This window comes from Euprymna scolopes, chromosome 28 (assembly GCF_053919585.1).
Source record: "Euprymna scolopes isolate OS-2025 chromosome 28, ASM5391958v1, whole genome shotgun sequence".
NCBI classification, from domain to species: Eukaryota; Metazoa; Mollusca; class Cephalopoda; order Sepiida; family Sepiolidae; genus Euprymna; species Euprymna scolopes.
Genome location: NC_136509.1, coordinates 18,835,309 through 18,858,004, shown reverse-complemented (window position 1 = coordinate 18,858,004; position 22,696 = coordinate 18,835,309). Strand labels below are relative to the sequence as shown.

General features: G+C 34.9%; 1 protein-coding gene across 1 annotated transcript in view; it reads left to right on the top strand.

Moving 5' to 3' along the window:
* Positions 1 to 22,696, top strand: part of LOC145249496 (putative ATP-dependent RNA helicase DDX49) — a 619,310-nt gene that overhangs the window by 565,095 nt on the left and 31,519 nt on the right. The window contains exons 9-10 of the mRNA XM_080111104.1: positions 9,280 to 9,354; positions 11,321 to 11,409. Coding sequence (XP_079967230.1) covers positions 9,280 to 9,354; positions 11,321 to 11,409 — 164 coding nt within the window. The remainder of the gene's footprint in view (positions 1 to 9,279; positions 9,355 to 11,320; positions 11,410 to 22,696) is intronic.

Sequence of the window (22,696 nt, the reverse complement as noted above, 5' to 3'; positions counted from 1 at the left end):
TAACATCATTGTGCATGTTCACTCAAAAGTTTCTTACTGTTTTGTCCAAACTGTCGAGACATAAAACAAGACAGATTGTACCGTGACACTTGAAGAACATGAATGCGTCGATATGAAACAACTGTATAAATAGTTTTATTTCTGTTTTATTTTGTTTCTTTTAAAAAAAAAATCTAGATTCTCAAAATCTGTTTCAAATTGCATTAAAAAAAAAAAAAAAAAAAAATGATGAAACTAAATTAGAATTTCTACATCTGATCTTCTTTCCGAGGCAAAATATTATTTCGAATTATTTTACAACTTTTTTTTTTTTTTTTTTTACATTTCGTTTTCAAATCTTGTTTTCCTAATCTGTTTTCCTCTTCGTCCACCATTTTGTTTTTAATTCAATTTTTATTTTGTTTATCTTGTGTTTACTTTCATGGAAAAAGATTAGACTTAAAAGTTGTTTGTGTTTTTTGGGGTTTTTTTTTTTTGTGCGTGTTTATTTTTTCCCCCCTTATACGAAAGGATATGTATAAAAGCTGGATTTAACGATGAAACATGTGTCCGTGGATAATTATATTAATATATAGGATGGAACGATAAAATTTTCTCCCTAAAGAAAAAACACTACAGCTTTATTTTAAAACTTTTATTGAAACTATCTATTCAGGAATCTTGATTATGTGGTAGAGCTGACATCTATTCAATGTAGTCGCCTTTAGCTTCAACCACCTCAATATGAATTCAGAACTGGGAGTATGCCTTTTCAACAAGTGCCGGTGGGAACTCAGTGAATATTTGGCAGATAGCGGCGATCAGGCTGACTTTGGTGTTGTGGGAGGTCATGTTGATGATATTCTTGATGTATGACCAAACGAAGTAGCCCAGCAGGTCCAGTTCAGAAAGAAGGGCCAGTGAGAAAAGGGTACAAAGCTGTGGCATTCCTGAAGCCAAGCCTGGCTCTCTTTGGACTTGTGGGCCAGCACCAAGTCCTGATGCCGCACCAAAAGTCCGTCAGCGGACACTTGATTGTACCAGGGGATCACCGCACTCTTCAGCACATTCAGGTACACTTTGGTGTTGACTTTCAAGCCGACCTCAAAGATGTGAGGTGGCATAATGTGACCCTCACTTGAAAACACACCAAAGAGCATAACCGTGGCCGGAAACTTTGTTTTTATTACCCTGGGTATGTTCCTGTTATCCGGATTTGCATTTTGAAGGTACTGGCATAACTTGAATCAGTCAAGAGCATGAGTTGTACAGTGGCGCATCTCCAATCTCACTCATTGAACATTGTGTCACTTTCAGACATGATAGAAGGCTCCTATCGCTCTTAGGATTTGTACACAACTAGTCAACTAGTAGATGGTCTGCAACAAAAAAAGGAAATCGGTTTTTATCAAATAGAAATGGATGTATATCGTCTTTTCTAGGACAACGATTTTATCATTTAATGCTATATATTAGTGGCCTGGCAAGGCCACAGGGAAGACAATCAAGCAAAAAAAAACAAAAAAAAAACAAGAATTCATCCCAAAGCAGCAAAACTAAAGCTAGCCTGCTAGGACAGTATATATATATAAATGTAGGCAAATTTGGGCATATTTTATTGGTTTTAAAATATAAATTCTTTTTTACGAATTGTCATAAAATTTTTTACCATAGAATAATATTATAATCTTAAAAAGCCTGCAAATTTTCATGTAGTTTCGTCCCATAGAACGAAAGATATAAGCATTTCAATATTCAATTAAGCTACAAATATATATATATATATATATATATATCCATATATAAACCAGTTGTCATCAAATGGAAATGGAATCATATCGTTCCACCACGTACATTTTTTCTTAATTTTCTAGGTTATACTATGGTTATGATATTTAGATGGTTGTATTCTTGCATTATATTTCGCAATTACTTTATATTTTGGTCAAGTTTAAGATTGTCTTTCAGTTTGTCTTTATATTCGAGGAACGGACGTCCCACATTCCGACTACCTTCTTTCAAATGACTTTAATTGGGTTATATATTATTTGAATAAAAATCTGCACTGAATTTGCACTTAATGCGTTTATTGCGGATAAAACATATCTTCAGAGAACTTCCACGCAGATCTCCCAACTTAGACATTTCCAAATCAACTTGATAACACTAAACGGGTCTTGTTTTTTCTTAGTGGCGTTATGCCACGAGGTATAAAAAGGATGCAAAAAAAACAAACAAAAAAAACGTGTCTATCCTGACGAAGACGTGATTACATCGAAAAGTTCAATTTATAAGCATATAAATATTTAGTTTTTTGTTCCTTAGAAGCGCTGGTTGAGTTTGAATAAAATGAATACGTATTATATACGTTTGAAGCCAAAACAACGCATTATTACAAAATAAACAGACATTTATCTTGTTTGAAATTTATATTGAAAAATCTTAACGTGAATTCCGCGTGACCAAACGTACCGTCCTGAGATTTAAAATACCACCGTATAAACAACAAACGGAATTGCTTATTCTCTGCCCCACCAACAACATGGTAAAAAAAAAGAAAGAAAAACATACTGAAGATGAAGTATATCTTCGAAATGTATTTATGAATTTCAATATAAATTTCAAACAAAATAAATGTCTGTTTATTTTGTAATAATGCATTGTTTTGGCTTCAAACGTATATAATGCGTATTTTATTTTATATAAATGTTTGTTTATTTTTTTTTAATTCGCGTTGAATTGGTTTGCTAAAAGTACATTTTGAATTTGCACTTAAACAACACTTTTATCACAGTGAAAACATATTTTCATATATATATATATATTTCTGTAGGAATATATTTTCTTATATACCAATCCTTATTTAAGAACCTCAATGTAATTACAGAGCAATATAGAGAATAAATGACAAAAAACTATATTCATGATGTTGACCATCTTATAATTTATTCAACTGAATTAAAGGAATAAATTATAAGATGGTCAGCATCATGAATTTTGGAATATAGTTTTTTTGTCATTTATTCTCTCTCTCTTTCTCTCTTTCTCTCTCTCTCTCTTTCTCTCTCTCTCTCTCTCTCTCTCTCTCTATATATATATATATATATATATATATATATATATATATATATATTCCGGCATTACAAAAACAACACTGCAAATAACATCACGCAGACTTTCCATTCACTTTTTCTTCAATTTAACATCATTGTGAGGAAAAGAACTCATATATATATATATATATATATATATATATATATATATATATATATATATATATATATATACTAGCAAAAGTACCCATCGTTGACTGGGTTCAAAAATAGCCTAAAGAAAATGGACTTTGATTTATGAAAGTATGATAGGTTATGAAAAGGAAGGATTATAAAGAGATAGCTTCGAATTTGGGGGTATCAGAAACAAAGCAAAATATGATGAAAGTAAAAATAAAATAGATAAAACCCATAATTTATTATACCATACCTGTTCACACTGAAACACTTATCAAAATATTCTGTGGATCTATATTAAAAAACCTTGTTAAACTTTGTGACATATTTCCATTCTATGGAGGTCAGGCGCGAACGAACATCCCATAATTTTATTATATCATATTTCTTCAAACTGAAACATAATTATCAAAGTATACTTACACAGATAGATATGAAATGTCTTTATTAAAGTTTGTGCCTATTTCCATTCTATGGAGGCCAGGCGCAAACACAGACCCCACAATTTTATTATACCATTCTTATTTAAGTTAAAACATACTTATCAAAGTATTATTATATACATCTATATAAAAAACAAATGTGTCTCGATACATCTTCTATTATTATATGTGATCAGTTTTCTATAATAGTCAACCATATAGGAGCCTATTCGTGACCAGGCACACACACAGATGTTCAGCTTTATATTATATATATATATATATATATATATATATATATATATAAACAAGTATTACTTGTTTATTTTTGCTTTGTAATTTCGCTTCAAACGTATTTCATTTTAAAATTCAAATTTAGTTAATGTTTCTAACACAGATAAAAAAAACCCTACCCTGATATATATATTAATTATGAGACGATTCCGATACAATTACTGATTCCGATTCTTTAAAAATCTCTAAATATTTAACGATAAAAGTGTTATTTTGTCCCGATTACTGCAAAAACACGTGTTAAATGTCCCTATATTTTCTCAAACGTAAAAACACACTTGTGAAGGGGTGGTTTAGTCTTACTGGAAGTTTAAATCAATAAATATTATTCTATTATTACTACAAGCAGTGGAAGATGTTTTTTAGACCAAAATCAAATAAAAAAGGTAATTTAAGGAATCGGTTTTAGCATTGGAAAATAGGCTCAAATTTTTCCGATTCAGATAGCAATTCCAATACCCCAAAAAACTCCGATTTTTTTTTTTTTATTCCGATTAATTGTCCCAACACTAATATTTATAGTATGCTAGCTGATTCATGATTTAAACCAGCATGTTCATCTCTAACAAACCTTGCAATACCAAAAGAAATTGCCATGACTGTGAATCGGCCACTTCTTACATTTATTCTGTGTTTTCAAGTGTCTTTTTGTACAATGAGTGAGGCTGGAATTGCTTCTGAAAATCTCCTGACATAAATATCCACTCAATGCACGATACGATCAATTTATTGAGATAAACATTTAATGAACAAATGCACATATATATACATATGTGTGTATGTTTGATGTGCATATCATATATGTATGTACACATATGTATATTTATATATAAACTAACAAAAAAAAAATGTCTGCCTTAAACCACTAACCTAGTTTTAAAACAGATCCTTTGTTCGATAAAATGCATGTCTATTGGCTGATAGGAAGGAGCGCGGTGGATACTAGAAAGCTGATTGGCTAACTAAGTCCTCAATAGAAGAGGACCATATAAAAACGATAAATATCCACAGAATTCGTGCATAAGCCTGAGGAATCCTAGAGTGGATGAAACACCGAATATTCAGTGTAGCTTAATCGCCATATATATTTTATAAATTACTATATATATATATATATATATATATATATATATATAATCACATTGACACATCAGGTTCCGTTAGATCTCTGAAGTTAAGCAACATTGAGCCTGGTCAGTAGTAAAATGGGTAACCATTTGGGAATTTCAGGTTTTGTATGTGCTCTCTGCTTATCTCTGCATTGTTTCTAGTCAGTCTTGGGCCTCTCCTTTCTAGTACACTCAAACAGTGCTGATTCAGGAGAAATGTTGTTGGAGATTGTGCAACCCTTGCCTCACAATTACACACGCATCTACCCTTACAGGTGATATCCATTGTCTCTTGAGACTGAACAAAGGTATTGATGTATATACATATGCATCTTAGGTTTACTTTCAGCAGCCGCTTAACTCTTGCTTCCCTTATTTTGTCCTTTAGTCCTCACATTCCATGAGCGATGTTTTTGACAAAGAGGGAAGAATTGCTGTTTTCTGGGCCAGAATCTATTCTATCTAAAACTTATCGTTGACAAGTTTATAAGCCCATAGGGTTGTTTTTTAGCTCGTTACATCAAGTGGCTCCATGCCTTGTCTAGAGCGATTTCCATAAAAGAAAATAAAGATATATAGTAATGTGTATGCCTGTATATTTTTTCTGTGTATGCAGAATATATTCACTTCAACAGATTTTCTCGGAAGAAACTGACATTCATAATGATTTTTTTTTTTCTTTTTTTCATCAACGGTTCCAAAAATTTAACCATTCTACTGAATTTTTGAGATAAAATTCAAAATGGAACAAACAGTGATAATGGCTGTGACCCAACAGGTCACGTGTAGTCTAGTTCATGTTTATTTGTCTAATATGGTACAAAAACATGTTGTATCGATCTCTCTCCCATGGTGCAAAGCTATCCGCAGCAAGCACAGATCGTTGGATTTGAAAAAAAAAAGAGTACTCTAGCCTTCAGAAAATGCCTGGGTTGCATCCCTCAGTAGGAGCACCTCAGGTAATTAGTAATAAATTAGCCTTTCTCAAAAGGGTGAGAAGGCAAAGCGTAGGAAGGTGGACCTCTTAGAAGTACACAGGACCATACAGACCCTAGCTCAGCCAACAGAGAAAAATGTCTCACACTGTCTGTCAAGCTTTGGTTTCTGTCACATCGACACAGTGTTGCATCCTTGTGCTTACTTTATAAGTTCTTTCTTGGAATGTGCTTCAATTACTCCACTTTAAATATCTCCGATGCATTCAACTAGTAGCAAAAATCTAGCCCTTCACTGCAGAAATCCCTAGATGTCAGAATATGTTCTGTTTTGACTGTTTATTTACTCAAAACACTTTAGGAATTCACTCTCTGTTACTTCATCGTACTGACAAGCAGAAATTTAAATGTAATGTGAATAAACATCTTAATGTCCAACTCTGCAATTAATTTTCCTTCAGCATCTATCACGTAGGCCCCTTTGGTTTTCGATGCCAATAGGCTTGATATGGGATGAAGAAAAGTAGAAATAAGGAAATAATGATTGTTTTTAAAACATGACGATACATATCCGTGACTATTAATTCTTGTTTTAAAAGAAATCTAACTGATATTAATGAGGCATTAAATCGTTTTCATGTTATAGATTTACTTGTGAAATTTTTTGATCATGTTAATTGCCCAAGCAATAACGACTGCAAGGATGCATATTTCACTTAATCCCCTTAAAGTTTCACCGAAATCATTCATAATGAGCATTAATAACCTTTTTTTTAATAATCATTTGATGTTTTGTAGGGTATTCAATCTTCAAAGACTAATTTCTTTATTTCCTTTTCTCTCTGTCTATCTTTTTGGTATATATATATATATATATATATATATATATATATAGAGAGAGAGAGAGAGAGAGAAATGTTTTTTCACTTATATTTCACCTTTTATTCATACCAATCCATAATTAATGAAGCTCAATGTAATTACAGAGCATATTACAAATAAATGACAAAAGTTTATATTCCAAGTTACATGACGTTGACCATCTTACAATTTATTGCTTTAAGTATGCTAACATTCACAATTCTTGACAGCACCTGTTTCGTAGCACAAAATCATTCATTTAATTATTATATCAATCAATGAATCTATATTGCCCTTTACTCCTCAGAAAAAATAGCACTTTTCAACCCGTCAAAAGAAAATAAAATGTATATGGACATGATTATTAATTCGAAAATTGGGAGAGAAGTGACTGGCATTCCAATTAGCACTGTATGTCGTGAATATTGGACTGCATCTGGCTTCAAGTAAATTCTTGCTACTGGTCTTGACAAAACTGGAAAAGGGATTGAATTGCTGAAAGCACTATTCGAGAACTGTTGGAGAATGAATTTCTCAAGTCTACCCACATTTTCCGGAATTGGTGCAAATGGTAGGCATGCTGGTTTAGCTGGTGGCAGGAGACGAGCTAGCTAAGCTGCTTGAGCAATAGGAGATGAATGCATTGGATGAAGATAACTACTTGGCAGTATGTCAACTCTTTAGCATCTTTCCCTGCTGAAGTAGAGGCGATCAACTTTGTCAAAGAAGAAGAGAGGCTGTGTAGTGAGACAACCCTCAACGTTGAACTCGGCATTGATCCAACCTTTGCATGTGAGAGTGGCCCCATCAACTGCTAATACTATTTTGAAGCAACAGAGAGTCATTCAGTCTTAACTACCTCAGCTGCTTAGATCTTGCCAAGCAGATATTTGCTCCATCACCAGGAAAAATGTCCAAGATAGCAGGTTGCAGCCCCATTTAATATGGCTAAACTAACACTTCGATTTTGCAGAGGACAGATGGAGCAGTCTATAGATAAGTCTTTTCGTCAAGTTGGACGTGGGCTATTAAACTATTGCTCTCAGGCATTTGTTGGGGGTTTGCATTTGCAGACGCTGCTGGAGTGCTTTGGTCTTTGGCATGCAGTAAGGTTTGGTTCAAAGAAGGACAATGAGAATGGCGAGGAAGGCAGCTAACAATACCATGAACAGTGCTACCATATTCTTGACAGAACTGTTGTGATCGGAAGTGGGGGTATGGTCGGTTTCAACAAAAATTGGAGACAAGTCTGACAGCATTGACACCAGATGACTGACTGAGCTGAGACTGATCTCTGCGAGCTGTTTCAAATGCTTCTGCATGCTTTATGGTGTCTTTGATGGTAGGTAACTGACCAGCCTTAGCCAAAATGTCTGTTTGAATGAACTGGTCATAGCGCCATAATCAAATGCAGATTGACGAATTGCTAAAGGCTGAAATACAATTTTTTTTTTTTTTTACATCTTTTTATATCTAACAAACATGGCTATTTTTTACATGGGGATCACCACTTACAAAGGCCCGTAAGCCACTCGCGGATAAGGGTTATTTTGTGTACAATAATCGATGGGATAATATCGTAGTAATAGTTGGTATTGGAGATTTGATAAAGCGTCTTACTTAAGGGGACAATTAATCAGGAATTTGTTTATGTTGGACTTGAAGACGTCCAAGTTGTAGTCAGGTGGGAAACAGGCAAACAGAAGAGAATTCCACAGGCGTGCACTTCTCAGAAAAAAGCTATGTTTTGATTTGGGCACAGATAAAGTGTGGGGGAAATTACTGACAGTGGTTTTAGCTAGACGGGTGTTTATCATGAAGGATTGGCGAGGGGGGGCGCAGAGATTGGAGCTCAGACGAGCATTTGCCATGGAAATAACGATAAAACAAAGACAAGCTTGCAACGTCTCTTCTGTGAGAGAGAGGTTGCAGGGAAGAGAAGAGAGCATCCCCCACTAAGCCACGAAGTCTATTTTGTACTTTGTCAAGGCAGGATAGGCTGTTTTTTGAAGCTCCAGCCCAGATGTGGCAGCAGTACTCCATCTTTGGACGTACTTGGCTTTTATAGAGATAGAGAATTGCATCAGTAGTGAGATATCTTCTGGAGCGGTAGAAGGATCCTACCATTTTCCCAGCGTCCCTGGCAACAGATTTGATGTACGTGTTCCATTTCAGATCAAGAGTAAAGGTCAAACCCAGGAGCTTGTCAAAACATGAAGCCTCCCCAAGACGAAAGCCATCCATTTCAATTGATGCTAGATGAGGAACAGAGCGTTGATGAACAATATATAAAACAGAAAGCTAAGAGGAGCATATTGTTCAGTTCAGTTATAATTAAACAGTTTTCTATTATTTTTAACAATGTTTGCTTAAATTAAGAAAAATTCTGCCTAAATACACACAGTGTATATATTAATCTATATATTTATCTATATATTTTATATTTCAGGTCGAGGTGGCAAAGCAATCACTTTTGTCACTCAGTTTGATATAAAACTTGTTCAAGCTGTCGAAGCCTTTATCAGTAAGTATCTTTTTAAACAAAAAGGTAATGTAGTTTGAAGCATTGTCTAGTGTGTATATAAAGAAAATTAAATTCATAGAATGTAAAACAATGCAGAGGTTTAACAAACAGACATAAAGCAGATTAACATATAACAGTGGAATAGCTATGCAAACTTGCTTTTATTGATACAACATATATGTATTATATGTTATGCTTACCTTGGGTTCTTACTTGCGTCAGCATGGTCAGATGAGAAATCTGTATTGTAATATTTCAGAAAATTTTTCCTTCATCAGAAATGTGTTTGACTTTCAGATAGCCTCAATATGCACATTTGAAAGGCGAACATGTCTGACGAAGGGAAGGTTTTCCCCGAAGTATTGCAATACAAATATTTAATTTGATCATTCTCCATATATATATATATATATATATTATGCCATGTTCATATAATATGTGTGTGTGTATATATATATATTATGCCATGTTTATATATGTGTGTGTGTATATATATATATATATTATGCCGTGTTTATATAATGTGTGTGTGTGTGTGTGTGTGTATATATATATATATATATATATATATATATATATATATAGTCATCCACATTCAGTAATATTTCATTGTATCACAACTTATCAGTGCGGCTAGACTAGCACCTTTGCCTAGCTGGGGATTGAACCTACAACTATCGTGTTGATAGTCGGCGGTTCTACTCATCGGCCCATGGGATCGGTGTTCGCAAATGACCTCAACAAATGTCCATTAAATAAACACTCGACCACTGCTTTTACAGTGTTTGAGGTTCTTGTTAAAGTGAGATTACTGCACTGAGTCTCTTATTTTTCATTTCATTAGCAGTGTTTCTAAAAAAGAAGAATTGCTGTTTTCTGGGTTGGAATCTATCCATTTAATACTTATCATTGGTTATTTTCTGGTTTTGACGTATATTTTTAGCTTCTATCATCAAATGGCTCCATACCTTGTCTGGAGCGATTTCCATTAAAAAAAAAAAGAAGTTCTTTAGGAGCCTTGTTAAAGGGGTTTCGTATGGGTTGTCTGAAAGAGATACTGTATGCTGATTCGGCACTCATCTGAAACAATGGAAAGGTGTACTTGTTAAGTACACTTTTAATAATTACAAGAAACCTTTTCAACCACTGATTGCCATGGCTAATGATACACTGCCTGAAAGTAGTTCCTACCGTTAACGTTTACGGACAACATGAATTAGAACAAATACATTGAGGCAATTGCCAAGGTTGCTGCAAGGAAAGTAAGCTCTGTTTACTATGCTAAAAAGTGACTTATACCTGAGAGTATCCTCTAGCTACTTTGGTTATAAAGTGGGTGTTCATTTTACGTTAAATTAATATAGAAAAGTGATCCCCCACTTTTTAAAACTATAATTTCTTCATATTGAAATTACTCGTTTCCTGGGATTTAACTGTTTTCGTTTTCAGCACTGTCGAAAACTTATAATAGTGTTAATTTTAAAGCGTTTTTTGTGGGTAGAAAGATACTGCACCTTTACCAATATTTCAATCATGGTCATTTGTTTTCCTAGGTTTGCATATGAATTACAAAATATCTGATATTTTCCCAAAACCCCTGGCCTGGATAGAGGGGAAGCGTACTTTATGACCGGGCTCCCTGCTAGCTTAGATAAATACTTTTACAGTTTTAACAAAGAAAATATCAGAGAGTCTCCATTTATGCTGAACATTTACAGAATGCCAACATTAATATATTACATATGAATGAACCCCTTGCGGAATTTCCACGGGTCCTGCTAGTATATAATATAGACTTTACAAAGAAATTATTTGGTGTCTTATTTATAAGAAACTTACATATTATTTTATAGGTTAATTAAAGAACTCTATCGTATATAAATTTGGGCCATTTGAAAATTATGTTTAGCATTTAGATATTTGAAGAACTTGAAACCAAAGGTTCCTTATTTCCTTTTCTGTTCAGATGCAAAACTGAAACTCCATGAAGTTGACGAAAAAGAGGTGACGAAGATTTTAGTAGAAGTTACAGTGGCCAAAAGTGAAGCAGAAATCGTGAGTTTAAACTTTGCGACATTTTGATTTTTTTTTTTTTTTTTTTTTTTTTTTTTTCAGGGTTCCTTCTGTTTCTGCAATTTGATTGACGTTTAGTCGGATCTGAAACTATATATAATGACATAAGAAATGTCTGTCTGTTCTCCAAGTACTTTTAAGCTATTCGACATAGAAATTTGAAATTTGATTAGAATGATTTTTTTTTTTTAGCTATATTGATCTTATTCAAAAGGTGTCTTAAAATCAAAGGTCATCTTCAGGGTTTCTGAACGCTTTTTGGCGAACGATACCTTAGAACACTCGGATACCTACTATCGCCCACCCCCCTCCCTACATGCATCCTTATATAATAAAGTTACTAGAGGTAGTACATAATTAAAGTGAAAAAAAAATAATTGAATATTCATATAGCTTTGTCAACATTACAGAGTGTGAGATTCTGTGATTAATTTTTTCCAATTAAAAATAAGTGTGATGCAACCAATTTCAACATGAAATGTGAATCCCAATGAAAACGGGTTGAGAAAACCTAGTAATGTTACTAGAAGCTCTCAGTCTTTCACCGCCCTACTAAAGGATCTCAGGGAACCCCCTATGCGATAAATTTGGCCATCACCCATCTGAAATCTCATAAGGCCCCCCCCCCTGTAGATGGTATAGACCCGTTGGGAAATCCTGAAATAATACAATACAATGAGAAATAAAAAAAAAAACAATGCACATTTATTTATCTTCCTCTCTAAATTAGGATTCTTTATTTATTTTTAGTCTTTTTTTGTTATTCTTATTCTCTCTCTCTCTCTCTCTCTCTCTCTCTTTTCTATCCTAAAATGCACCAAGAGCATCACTTTATCTACTGTGCTACAGGTCCTTGCGACAACTCTATTGTGAATTGTCAACAAGGATCCATGGCATAACGTATAAAGTACTTTGTAAAATTCTGTTGTAAGTTACACTGTTTCTAGTAAATATCGATACTCAAAATGCGATTACAAATTAATTGAAACGTCTGCTCGGTCATGGCTGATGGAAGAAGAGCATGCTACTCTTGTGGACTAAATAAAGGATTACGTTCAAAATCTTGTGATAGCTGATGGAATGGGAGCATGTGCATTAAATAAAGGGTTCCCATTCAAAATTCTGTGCAGATTCCCGAGTTTGACAGAAAGATTCTTGAGTTCAATAGAAAGTTTTTTGAGTTTGACGGAAATTTTTTTGAGTTCAACAGAAAGATTCCCGAGTTCGACAGAAAGATTCCCGAGTTCGACAGAAAGATTCCCGAGTTTGACAGGAAGATTCTTGAGTTCAATAGAAAGTTTTTTGAGTTTGACAGAAATTTTTTTGAGTTCAACAGAAAGATTCCCGAGTTCGACAGAAAGATTCCCGAGTTTGACAGGAAGATTCCCGAGTTTGTCGGAAAGATTCCCGAGTTTGTCGGAAAGGTTCCCGAGTTTGACAGAAAGATTCCAGAGTTTGACAGGATACACCTGGAGAAGGTCAGAGGTTACATCGCCTAAAACGTTGTGAAAATAACAATCAAGATGAAAACAGCAATTCAGTGAATCCAAATAACACAGTTCCGTTTGGGAATTCATTTTACTTATCCTGGCTCGGATCTCCCTGCTAGTATATATCTATAAATATTGTTTATCATACATGGAAATGAAAAAATGTTTATCATTTCCTCGCTTCTGCAGGCATTTATTTATCTTGTTTACATTCAATATATTTGTTATCCTTCGGCAAACAAACTTTGTTCACACAATTCTTTATTTTTCTTGCATTTTTTTATGATTTCACAAGAACAGACAGAAGTCATCCCAGATTAAGCCACAAAAGAACTGCACAAATTCCCCAACGGCATGATCACTCCAATAACTTTACTATCAAAAATATGCCACGCAACCTGGTCACAAACTTTTGCTTGTAAAGATGACTAACAAACATATACTCTACTGACTTCCCCCAAAGAAGAGGGTAATGCATGGGAAGAAGGTCCTATAACAACTGACCATGTACTAATTTTACTTTCTCCTGAATAAATGGGAGAATGGTGTCATGACAATAAAATGAATACTACACTACCCATCCCCCATCCCCCCCCCAAAACAAAGCAGGAGGTAATCCTTGCAAGGATATTATCTTGACTATATAATATATATTACACACACACACACACACACACACCACAAAAGAAGCAGTAATACCTGAGAGGATGGTTACAAGATAACAGAACAGGTACTACATTAAGTCCCTGTACCTAATCAAAAAAAAAAAATGGAGGAGGTATGCTTAGGAGGATGATGTCATAACCACATAACAAGTACTCCACTAAAATAAAAAAAATAAAAAAAGAAGCTTATACCTAAAAGGATAATATCATTATGAATGAACATATGTTATGCTCACCCGACAAATGATGAGACAATATCTGAGATGATTTTCTCGTGACAACAAAATAGATATTAGATTATCACCACTACCAAAAATAAAGGAGGAGTTAATGCTTGGGAGAATTTTAGCATGACAATGGAACAGGTACTACACTATCCCACATGTCCACCCCAAATTGAAAGATAGTATGTCGTATTGAAATAATAAATTGAATTGAACCATCAGACACACAAATACCAGATCTCCATTATAAATATCTGTCCATTGTTATACAGAATGTGAGTTAATTAATATTTGTTTCCTTAAGCACTGATGCTTCCTCGCCATAAATGCCCCCTGACAAACCCTACAAGCAGCAAAATCTCACCCCACTCTGTAGAGATCCTTAGATACCTGAAAGCCTTCTACTCAAATGGTTTCTTCTCTCAAACTGCTAGACTTTGGAATTGCCCGTTTTCCTAACTGTACTGGCATGCAGAAGTTCAAGTTTAATATGAAGACATCTCACTGCCCCTTATGACTTACAACCACTGTGCCTTGTTTGGGGTGAAAAAAGAGATTTAAAAAAAAGGCTTTTTCTTATATATTTTATATATATTTTAATAACACAAAATACATGCTAAAATATGCTTTTTGATCTGGGATTGAGTTAAGTTTGAAAAAAAGAATTCTGTTTTCATTGTTCCAATTGTTTTAAACTGAAATCGCTGAAATGCGGCACCAACCCTAATGCAGGTTTAACTGGCTTCCTCCAAGGGAGGAAGTTCCATGAGAGTATGAAATTCACAAGCAGTCCTCAGTCATGTGTATATCCCCATTTGGGGAGGTGACGACATTAGGTTTTTGCAACTCTTGCAGGAAGGTATCGACTTACATACAGTGCCTAATATTCCGAAATTGGTCACCCATCTGGTATTTCGAAATTGGTCACCCATCTGGTATTTCGAAATTGGTCACCCATCTGGTATTCCGAAATTGGTCACCCATCTGGTATTCCGAAATTGGTCACCCATCTGGTATTTCGAAATTGGTCACCCATCTGGTGCCGCCCAAGCTCAACATTGCTCAACTTCGGTGATCTAGCAAGGACCAATGATAATCTGATGCACCGATAGAAAGCGCTTAAGAAGATGGCTGAACAACAACGTTTGGGCGTCATTTTATACAACATGTCATCTTTAGTAAAAAAGACCGCTTGGCGAATGAAAAAGATATCCAGAAAAATCGGTAAAAAGAATAACTCCGCCGTGTTCAATCAGACGTGCTTGAATATATATATATATATATATATATATATATATATATATATAGAGAGAGAGAGAGAGAGAGAATATATATATATATATATATATATGTGTTATTTTATTCAATTTAAGTAAACAAACTTATTATAAGTCACTACAATAAATCTACTGTTTCAGTCTAAAAAGACATCATCTGGCGAGAATAAATATTTTAATGAAAATGAGAACCAAACAGAAAAAATATTCGGTTTTCATTTCCATTAAAGGACTGATCTCAAGTAAGACCAGAAGTTTATTGTTGCCTGACGATGTTTTTTTAGACTGAAACAGGAGATTTATTGTAGTGACTTATGGTAATTTTGTTTACTTAAATTGAATAAAATAATATCCTGCTCTTCTTATAAGCAATATCAATAATCTCGTTGAAATTCAATGGTTTCACTTTTGGATAATTTTAACCTGGAATATATATATATACACACGAGCAGGAGAGCAGCCAACCTTGCCGATCGTAAAATATGCTTAAGTATATTTTAATTTATGTAGATCTCATATTTTTTACTATAGAACCAGTTCTCTATTAAATAATCCTCACCCTATAAAGTTGATTTTTTTTCCTTGCTCTGACATTGATATTAAAATCCTATTTTGTTATTTAAAAATTATTAAAACGAACTTAATATACTCAGTCATGGATATACGAGCGACTACATGAAGGTCAACTAATTTTAATATTCCATTTGAAAAATGGCGTTCATTAATTAATTATTCAGTTTTTACGTTTTCTTATTGGAGGATTGGTTTCATTTAACTATTACGTTTTATTCGATTTATGCATTTAATCACGTTGACCCACCAGTTCCCGTCAGATCACTGAAATTAAGCAACATTGAGTCTGGTCCTTACTAAAATGGGGGACCAATTTGGGCATCTCAGGCGCTGTATGCAGGAGGACGTCGACACCTCCCTGCCAGAGTTACAAAAACCTAACGTTGTTATCTTCCCTAATGAGGATATGTATGCAACTGGGGACCGCTTGTGAATTTCATACTCCCATGGAACTTCCTTCTTTGGAGGAAGCCGGTTAAGCCCACTATTTATGCATAGTTTCTACATTGTGCATCTTTTGTTGATACCAGCTTCTTTCTTTTTTTTTTTTTTTAATCTATGTAATATTGGAAAGATAGGACTAAGTTCGACTTTCAGTTAATCTGGTACCAGTTTTGCTGTTGCTCAATGCAAAAATACTGCACAAATGTCCAGATTTGTTTGCATAGCTATTCAAAACAGTGCGAGGTTTGTCGAGTTTTCCTCCTGAAATGAGAATGGCATTATTCTAAAACTCTGCACAGATTTGTTGTCACGGCAAGAAAAGAAAATATTGTGAAGAGAAATAACGCCCCCCCTCCTCACCCCTCCACTCGTCTCGTGTGCTGTACAGTGGGCGCTACGTCCAACTACTGTCTTCAGCGCTGCCAATAATAATTGGAATCTTGCTAGTTTTCCCCAACTCCAAGAGCCAAGTGTAAGTTATTATTGCAGGCATCGTTGTATTTATTAATTTTTCTTTTGTGTGTTATTGAAAGATAATGGAATCAGTGTCTGTCTAAATAAGGGCCGGCATGTTTGTCAGTGTTATAAAGTCGTCTTGGCCTAGATTAAGGGACTTTCTTTATGTGTTCAATAGGATTGGGAAAAGGGGAATGTTTTTGTGTTGTTTTGTTTTTGTTTTTTTTTTCATTTCCCGTTTTCTATTCCCCCCCCCCCCGCCACCTCGCTTTTACCATTTATCTTCCTTCTTGTCACTGGTTCCACTCGGTTCTAATGATTTCGAAGAAGTTTCTCTTTGTACTCCTTTCCTCTTCTTATGCGTTTTCTTCAATGAAACTCTTTAAATTGCTCTCTCTCTCTCTCTCTCTCTCTCTCTCTCTCTCTCTCTCTTAATTATCCATTTCTCTCATTCTTCTTCACTTTTAAATGTCTCTCCTTTTTTTTCTGTCTTTTCTTTCTCTCTTTTCCTTTTCAATTTCTTTTCTCTTTAGCTCTCCTTTTTTTATCACTCTCTCTCTCTCTCTCTCTCTCTCTCTCTCTCTCTCTCTCTCTCTCTCTCTCTCTCTCTGTTTTGCTCCTCTCCCTGTTTCTGTTTCACTCCCCTTCTTTCCCTTTCTCTGTTTCACTCCCCCTATCTCTCTCTGTTTCACTCCCCCTATCTCTCTCTGTTTCACTCCCTCTCTTTCCCTTTCTCTCTTCCTTTGTTTTTGCTCCCTCCCTCTTTTCCTCTCTGTTTCGCCCCTCTCTATCTATGTCGCTCTCTCTTTCTCCTTATTTCGTTTTCTCTCTATTTTTCATTTTGTTCTTTCTCTCTCTCTCTCTCTCTCTCTCTCTCTCTCTCTCTCTCTCTCTCTCTCTAATTGCTTTGCACTCTCTTTCTTTTCACTTTCTTTTTTAACTCTTTCTTTTTTTGCTTTATCTTTCCCTCCCTTTTTCTATCTCTCTCCATTTTCTCTTTTTTTCTCTCTTTACTTTCTCTTGTCTCACATCTTTGTTTCCGCTGTCTCCCCTTCTCCCTCTCTCTCTTTCTACAATCTGGAAGTCCATTATAAAAACAAAGATTTTTTTCTGTAAATTAAATGGCATATAAACCGCTTTTATGCTGAAATATAATACCCGTCGTTGAAGACTAGCTGCTATTAGACCTCTGTAGGGTCAATTCATACCTTTCTAATAAGGTCATAAGTGAGTGAGCATAAAAGATCCTACTGGATTTTTACATCGTTGGATTTACTTCTTTCTCACAACAGCAAGATGTGACACAAGGCTGGAAGGTAGGCCCCAACTCCAAATGAGACACTTTGATTGGATGTAGAAATAGTCAAGAATGGTTTCATTTATATTAGCAGATACAAATCATTTTTTTTTTTTAGATTTTTGAATCATTACTGTATATTATGTCCATATATTATTTTAATTGGAATTCATTATTGAGATGGGTATTATTTATTAATTTATTTATTGCGGACTATTATCCTCATCTTTCTTTGATGTTGTTTTCACGATGTTTCGGCATGTGGCGCAGTGGATAGAGACGTTGAATCTCTATGGTTCCAGGTGAGAATTGTCTGAAGATAGCGGTTTCAATCCTACCCAAAGCTGGCAAGAGGATTAGTTGGCCAAAAACCTGGTGAGACGACGACAACAACTATGGATGGCAGTAATTTCTGAGAATGTAGTTAGGAGATTCGGAGCTCTTATCTCGTCATGGTTATCACCTGACGAAGGCCAGAGGAATAATTGGCCGAAACATTGTAAAACAACATCTAAGAAAGATGAGGATGATAGACTGCAATAAATAAATTAATATTAGGTCCAATATAATCTATATATATAAAAGCGAAAATGTATGTATGTATGTATGTATGCTTTCCTCGATGTCCACAAAAGGCTTCTTTCAGAGAAGCGCTTGCTCGGTTCACAACTTCTTAAAACTTTTTATATCATCTATAAATTGTAATATCTCAGAGTTACCCACGGAGCTCGCCTGTCTATTTAATTTTATTGACTTTCAAACGTTAATTATTCGACATTTCCCGCATTGGCACGTGTTACATTCGGTTTTCGGTATAAAAAAAAGCGAAACTCGACTCTAAGTAACGGTTGTTCAATGTCGACTTCGTCATATCAGACTGTAGCTTTCATTTCGCTCCTCCTAATAAACAGGGAGCGGGTTTTTAAAAACAAACAAACCGATTTATTCACCTCATTCAAAACTGTCCTGCACAAAATGCTAACTGCTGAATACCTATCGCCGTCACGTCAATCAAAAATGCGCACCTGTTTATTTTAACACAATACTATTTTCCAACTGTGCGTCGTGAAGGCTTCGTTTTTTTTTATCACGGGCACCTGTTTTTTTTTTCACATTTTCGGGTTTTTTTCACAGACCCCGAAAAACACCCGGGCAACGCCGGGTACCCCTCGCTAGTATAATAATAAATACGAAATCTGCATTAATCAAAATATCATATTAAAGCATATTTTACAATCAAGTAATGCCAGGCTGCCTGCTAGTATATATATATATATATATATATATATAGAGAGAGAGAGAGAGAGAAATAAAAACGAACAAGCAGAGTTATGTGTTCATCAACGTTTTGTTTTTATTTCGAGACTTCTGGATGAATAAATATATAAAGACGAAACGTTAATGAACACATAACTCGGTTTGTTCCTTTTTCTTTCTCTATTTTGTCGGAATACTATTTTCATATATATATATATATATATATATACTAGCGTTTCAGCCCGGCGTTTCCCGGGTGTTTGGATGTGTATGTTGAGCAAAAAAAAAAAGTGGTACTGCAAAGGAGGAAAAGAATGGGGTAAAACCTAACGTTTATACTGTTACGACCACCGCCAAACCGGAGGCGACATTTTTTAAAATTAAGGCTTGACAATCTAAAGGAGAGGATAACTTTAAAAAATATCAGCGAAAAAAGTGACCCCATCCTGTAGAAAAGTGCCTAGTTGAAGGGGAAGATATTAATGTTTTTAGCCAATTTTTCGATATTTGTCGTATGAAAGATCGAACTTTAAAACGATACTGATCTTGGTAAAATCCGTCGCCTCTATTGAAAGTTTAAGGCAGACATGCAAACAGACATACATACATACATTTATATATTGGTAACTAAAACTTTTGGACCCAAACTGATGAAAAAGCTTGCCCTATCTCTGAATACCCTTTTTGTAAAATTTCAAATATTTAGACCAGAAATTGTCTGAGTAATTTGGAAGAGACCGCAGAGGTCAATTTTTTAAAAACTTTGACCCCTTAAAATTTATTGTTTTGGGCTCAAATCAAGTTATTAAGTTAGATCCATGTCCAAGGAACCTATATATAAAATTTCAAGTGCGTAAACCCAAAATTGTCGGAGGAGTTTGGTAGAGTTCTCAAAGGTCAAATCGTTGAACTTTGACCCCTTAATCGCGAAATTTCTGGTCAAAAACCGATCACATCGATTTTCCAAAATCTCAGTACCCTGTATATCAAATTTCGAGTCTGTAGACTAAAAATTGACAGAGTTATTGCGTAGGGAAATGTTCACAGACACACACACAGACACGTTCACTTTTATATATATATATATATATATATATATATATATATATATATATATATATATATAGTGTTTATTTAACCTTTCTCCTACCATTATTCTTGGAATGGAACATAATTTTTAAAGTTATATAGAAGTCATAATTTTATTCCCAAATCAATTTTTATCGCTTATTTGTACTAAACAAACTTGATTTGAAACGCTTAATGTTTTGGTTTCGATTCTAACTGATGCAAACCAAGTCACTGAACAGGTAAAGAATGCAGGTGAGAAGGAGAGAGGAAGATAGAAAGATTGACAATTCTGGCAGAATAGAAATTATAATCAGAAATCACATTGACTAATGTATAACCATTAACTCTTATCCTCGAGCGGCCTCCGGGCCTTGATAAGTGGGGATTCCTGTGTAAAAAAAAAAAAAAAAAAAAATGAAATTTTTACAAAGAACACCGTAAAGTGTGTGTGAGAGAGAGAGAGAGGAAAGAATGTGTTAGGGAGGAGGAAAGGTGTTTGCGAGAAAGCCGGAATAGTGAATAATGGCTGTGTTTATTGAATAAAAATTGTAACAATAATGAAAAGCAAAATGATATTTTGAAAACAAATAAAAAAAAAATTAAACTTGAAAAAAAAAAAATGAGGATGATGGCTCAAGAGTTAAGAACTGGGGCCTGCGGCACTCAGAACTTTATGTTAAAAACATGTTTTGTTTTGAAGTCTGTTACAATCAATAGATGAGGTGGGGGGGGGGGTAAGATAAAGATTCGATGGGTAGGGACTTTCCAACGGTACCAGCTGACCTTATATACCATTAGTCCATAAAGAATGATATGAAGAGTGAGACTCTGAACATTAGTTGAACCATGCTTTGATTTTTTTTTTTTTTTTTTTTTTTACCTTTTAAATAATAATCACTTTATAATTCATAGGAGAAAAACTGAATCCTACTGGAGAGAACTCAGAGAGGTAGAACACTGAGACTAAAACCGGCAAACAAAGCAGCTTGCATTGTTGTCGCCTTTTATATGGCTGTTGAATTGTGTAAAGTAGTATACACACCTATTTCACTTAAATCCCGCAATGCATAACCGTCACTTTTTTTTTTTTTTTTTACATAGGAGTCACCACTTATCAAGGCCCGGAGGCCACTCGGGGATGAAGGTTATTGGGTGTACATTAATTAATGGGATAATATCGTAGTAGTCGTTAGTAATAGAAATTTGGTAAATTGGATTACTTAAGGGAGGGCGGTTCATCAAGAATTTGTTTATGTTGGACTTGAAGACAACCAAGTTATAGTCAGCTGGGAAGCAAGCAAATGGAAGAGAGTTCCACAGGCGTGCAGTTCTAAGAAAGAAGTTTTGTTCATGGAATCTACGTTTGGATTTAGGCACAGATAGAGTGGGGATAATTATTGATACTGGTTTCAACTAGACGAGTGTTTTTCGTGAAAGATTGGAGCTCAGACGAGCATTTGCCATGGAAATAACGATAAAGCAAAGACAGGCTCGCAATGTCTCTTCTGTGAGAAAGAGGTTGCAAGGAAGAGAAAAGGGCATCCCCCACTAAGCTACGAAGTCTATCTTGTACTCTGTCAAGACAGGATAAGATGCTTCTAGCAGCTCCTGTCCAGATATGGCAGCAGTACTCCATCTTTGGACGTACTTGGCTTTTATATAGATAGAGAATTGCATCAGCAGTGAGATATTTACTGGAGCGGTAGAAGGATTATACCATTTTTCCAGTTATCTTGGCAACAGATTTGATGTACGTGTTCCATTTCAGATCTGGAGTAAAGGTCAAAACTCTCTTGACGGTCACCTCACTTTTCTCACTATTTACTTAATACTTAACCTTTATCCTTGAGTGGTCTCCAGGCCTTGATAAGTGGTAACTTGAAAAAAAAGTGCACCTTCTGATCAAATACCTCACTTGCACATCGTGAGTATTGCTTTGCCAACGGGACTCCATTGAACAGCTAGTGCTCACCACTGCAAATATGAATCGTCACTATCTTATGGATTAAGATTATTAGACCAAAGGTTAAGGGTGAGGTAACTCCAACAGAAACCTCCTGAGGAGTATGGGCCCTGTTAGTTGTGTGGAATACCGATGTGGGAAATACCCTCTTGTGCCCAGCAACCTAAGCCTCAGATATAGGTCAAATGACATAGAAGGTAAAAGGAGCTTCACAAGCAAGGGTGAAAGCAGCTAACAAATCTGATTTAAAAACGTTAAATAAACAGATAAAACTGTTTTTAGAATACAAGATGCAAAAAATATTTTATGAAAAGAAGAAAAATACAATTCAATTTCTTGTTCTTTATTTTAAAGTTGAAATCTTTCTGGTCAAATTTCGGACCGTAACAAGTCCATATTCAGAGAGTGAGAGAGTTCTACTGCTTGTTTTTTTTTGTTGTTTTGTTTTTTTCCTTGCAAATAAAATCCTTGTATTATGTCCAAAACATGCTGCTGTTATTGTTGCTGATAAATGCACAAAGTGTAAGCGAACTCTCTTGTCAGTTTTTTTCA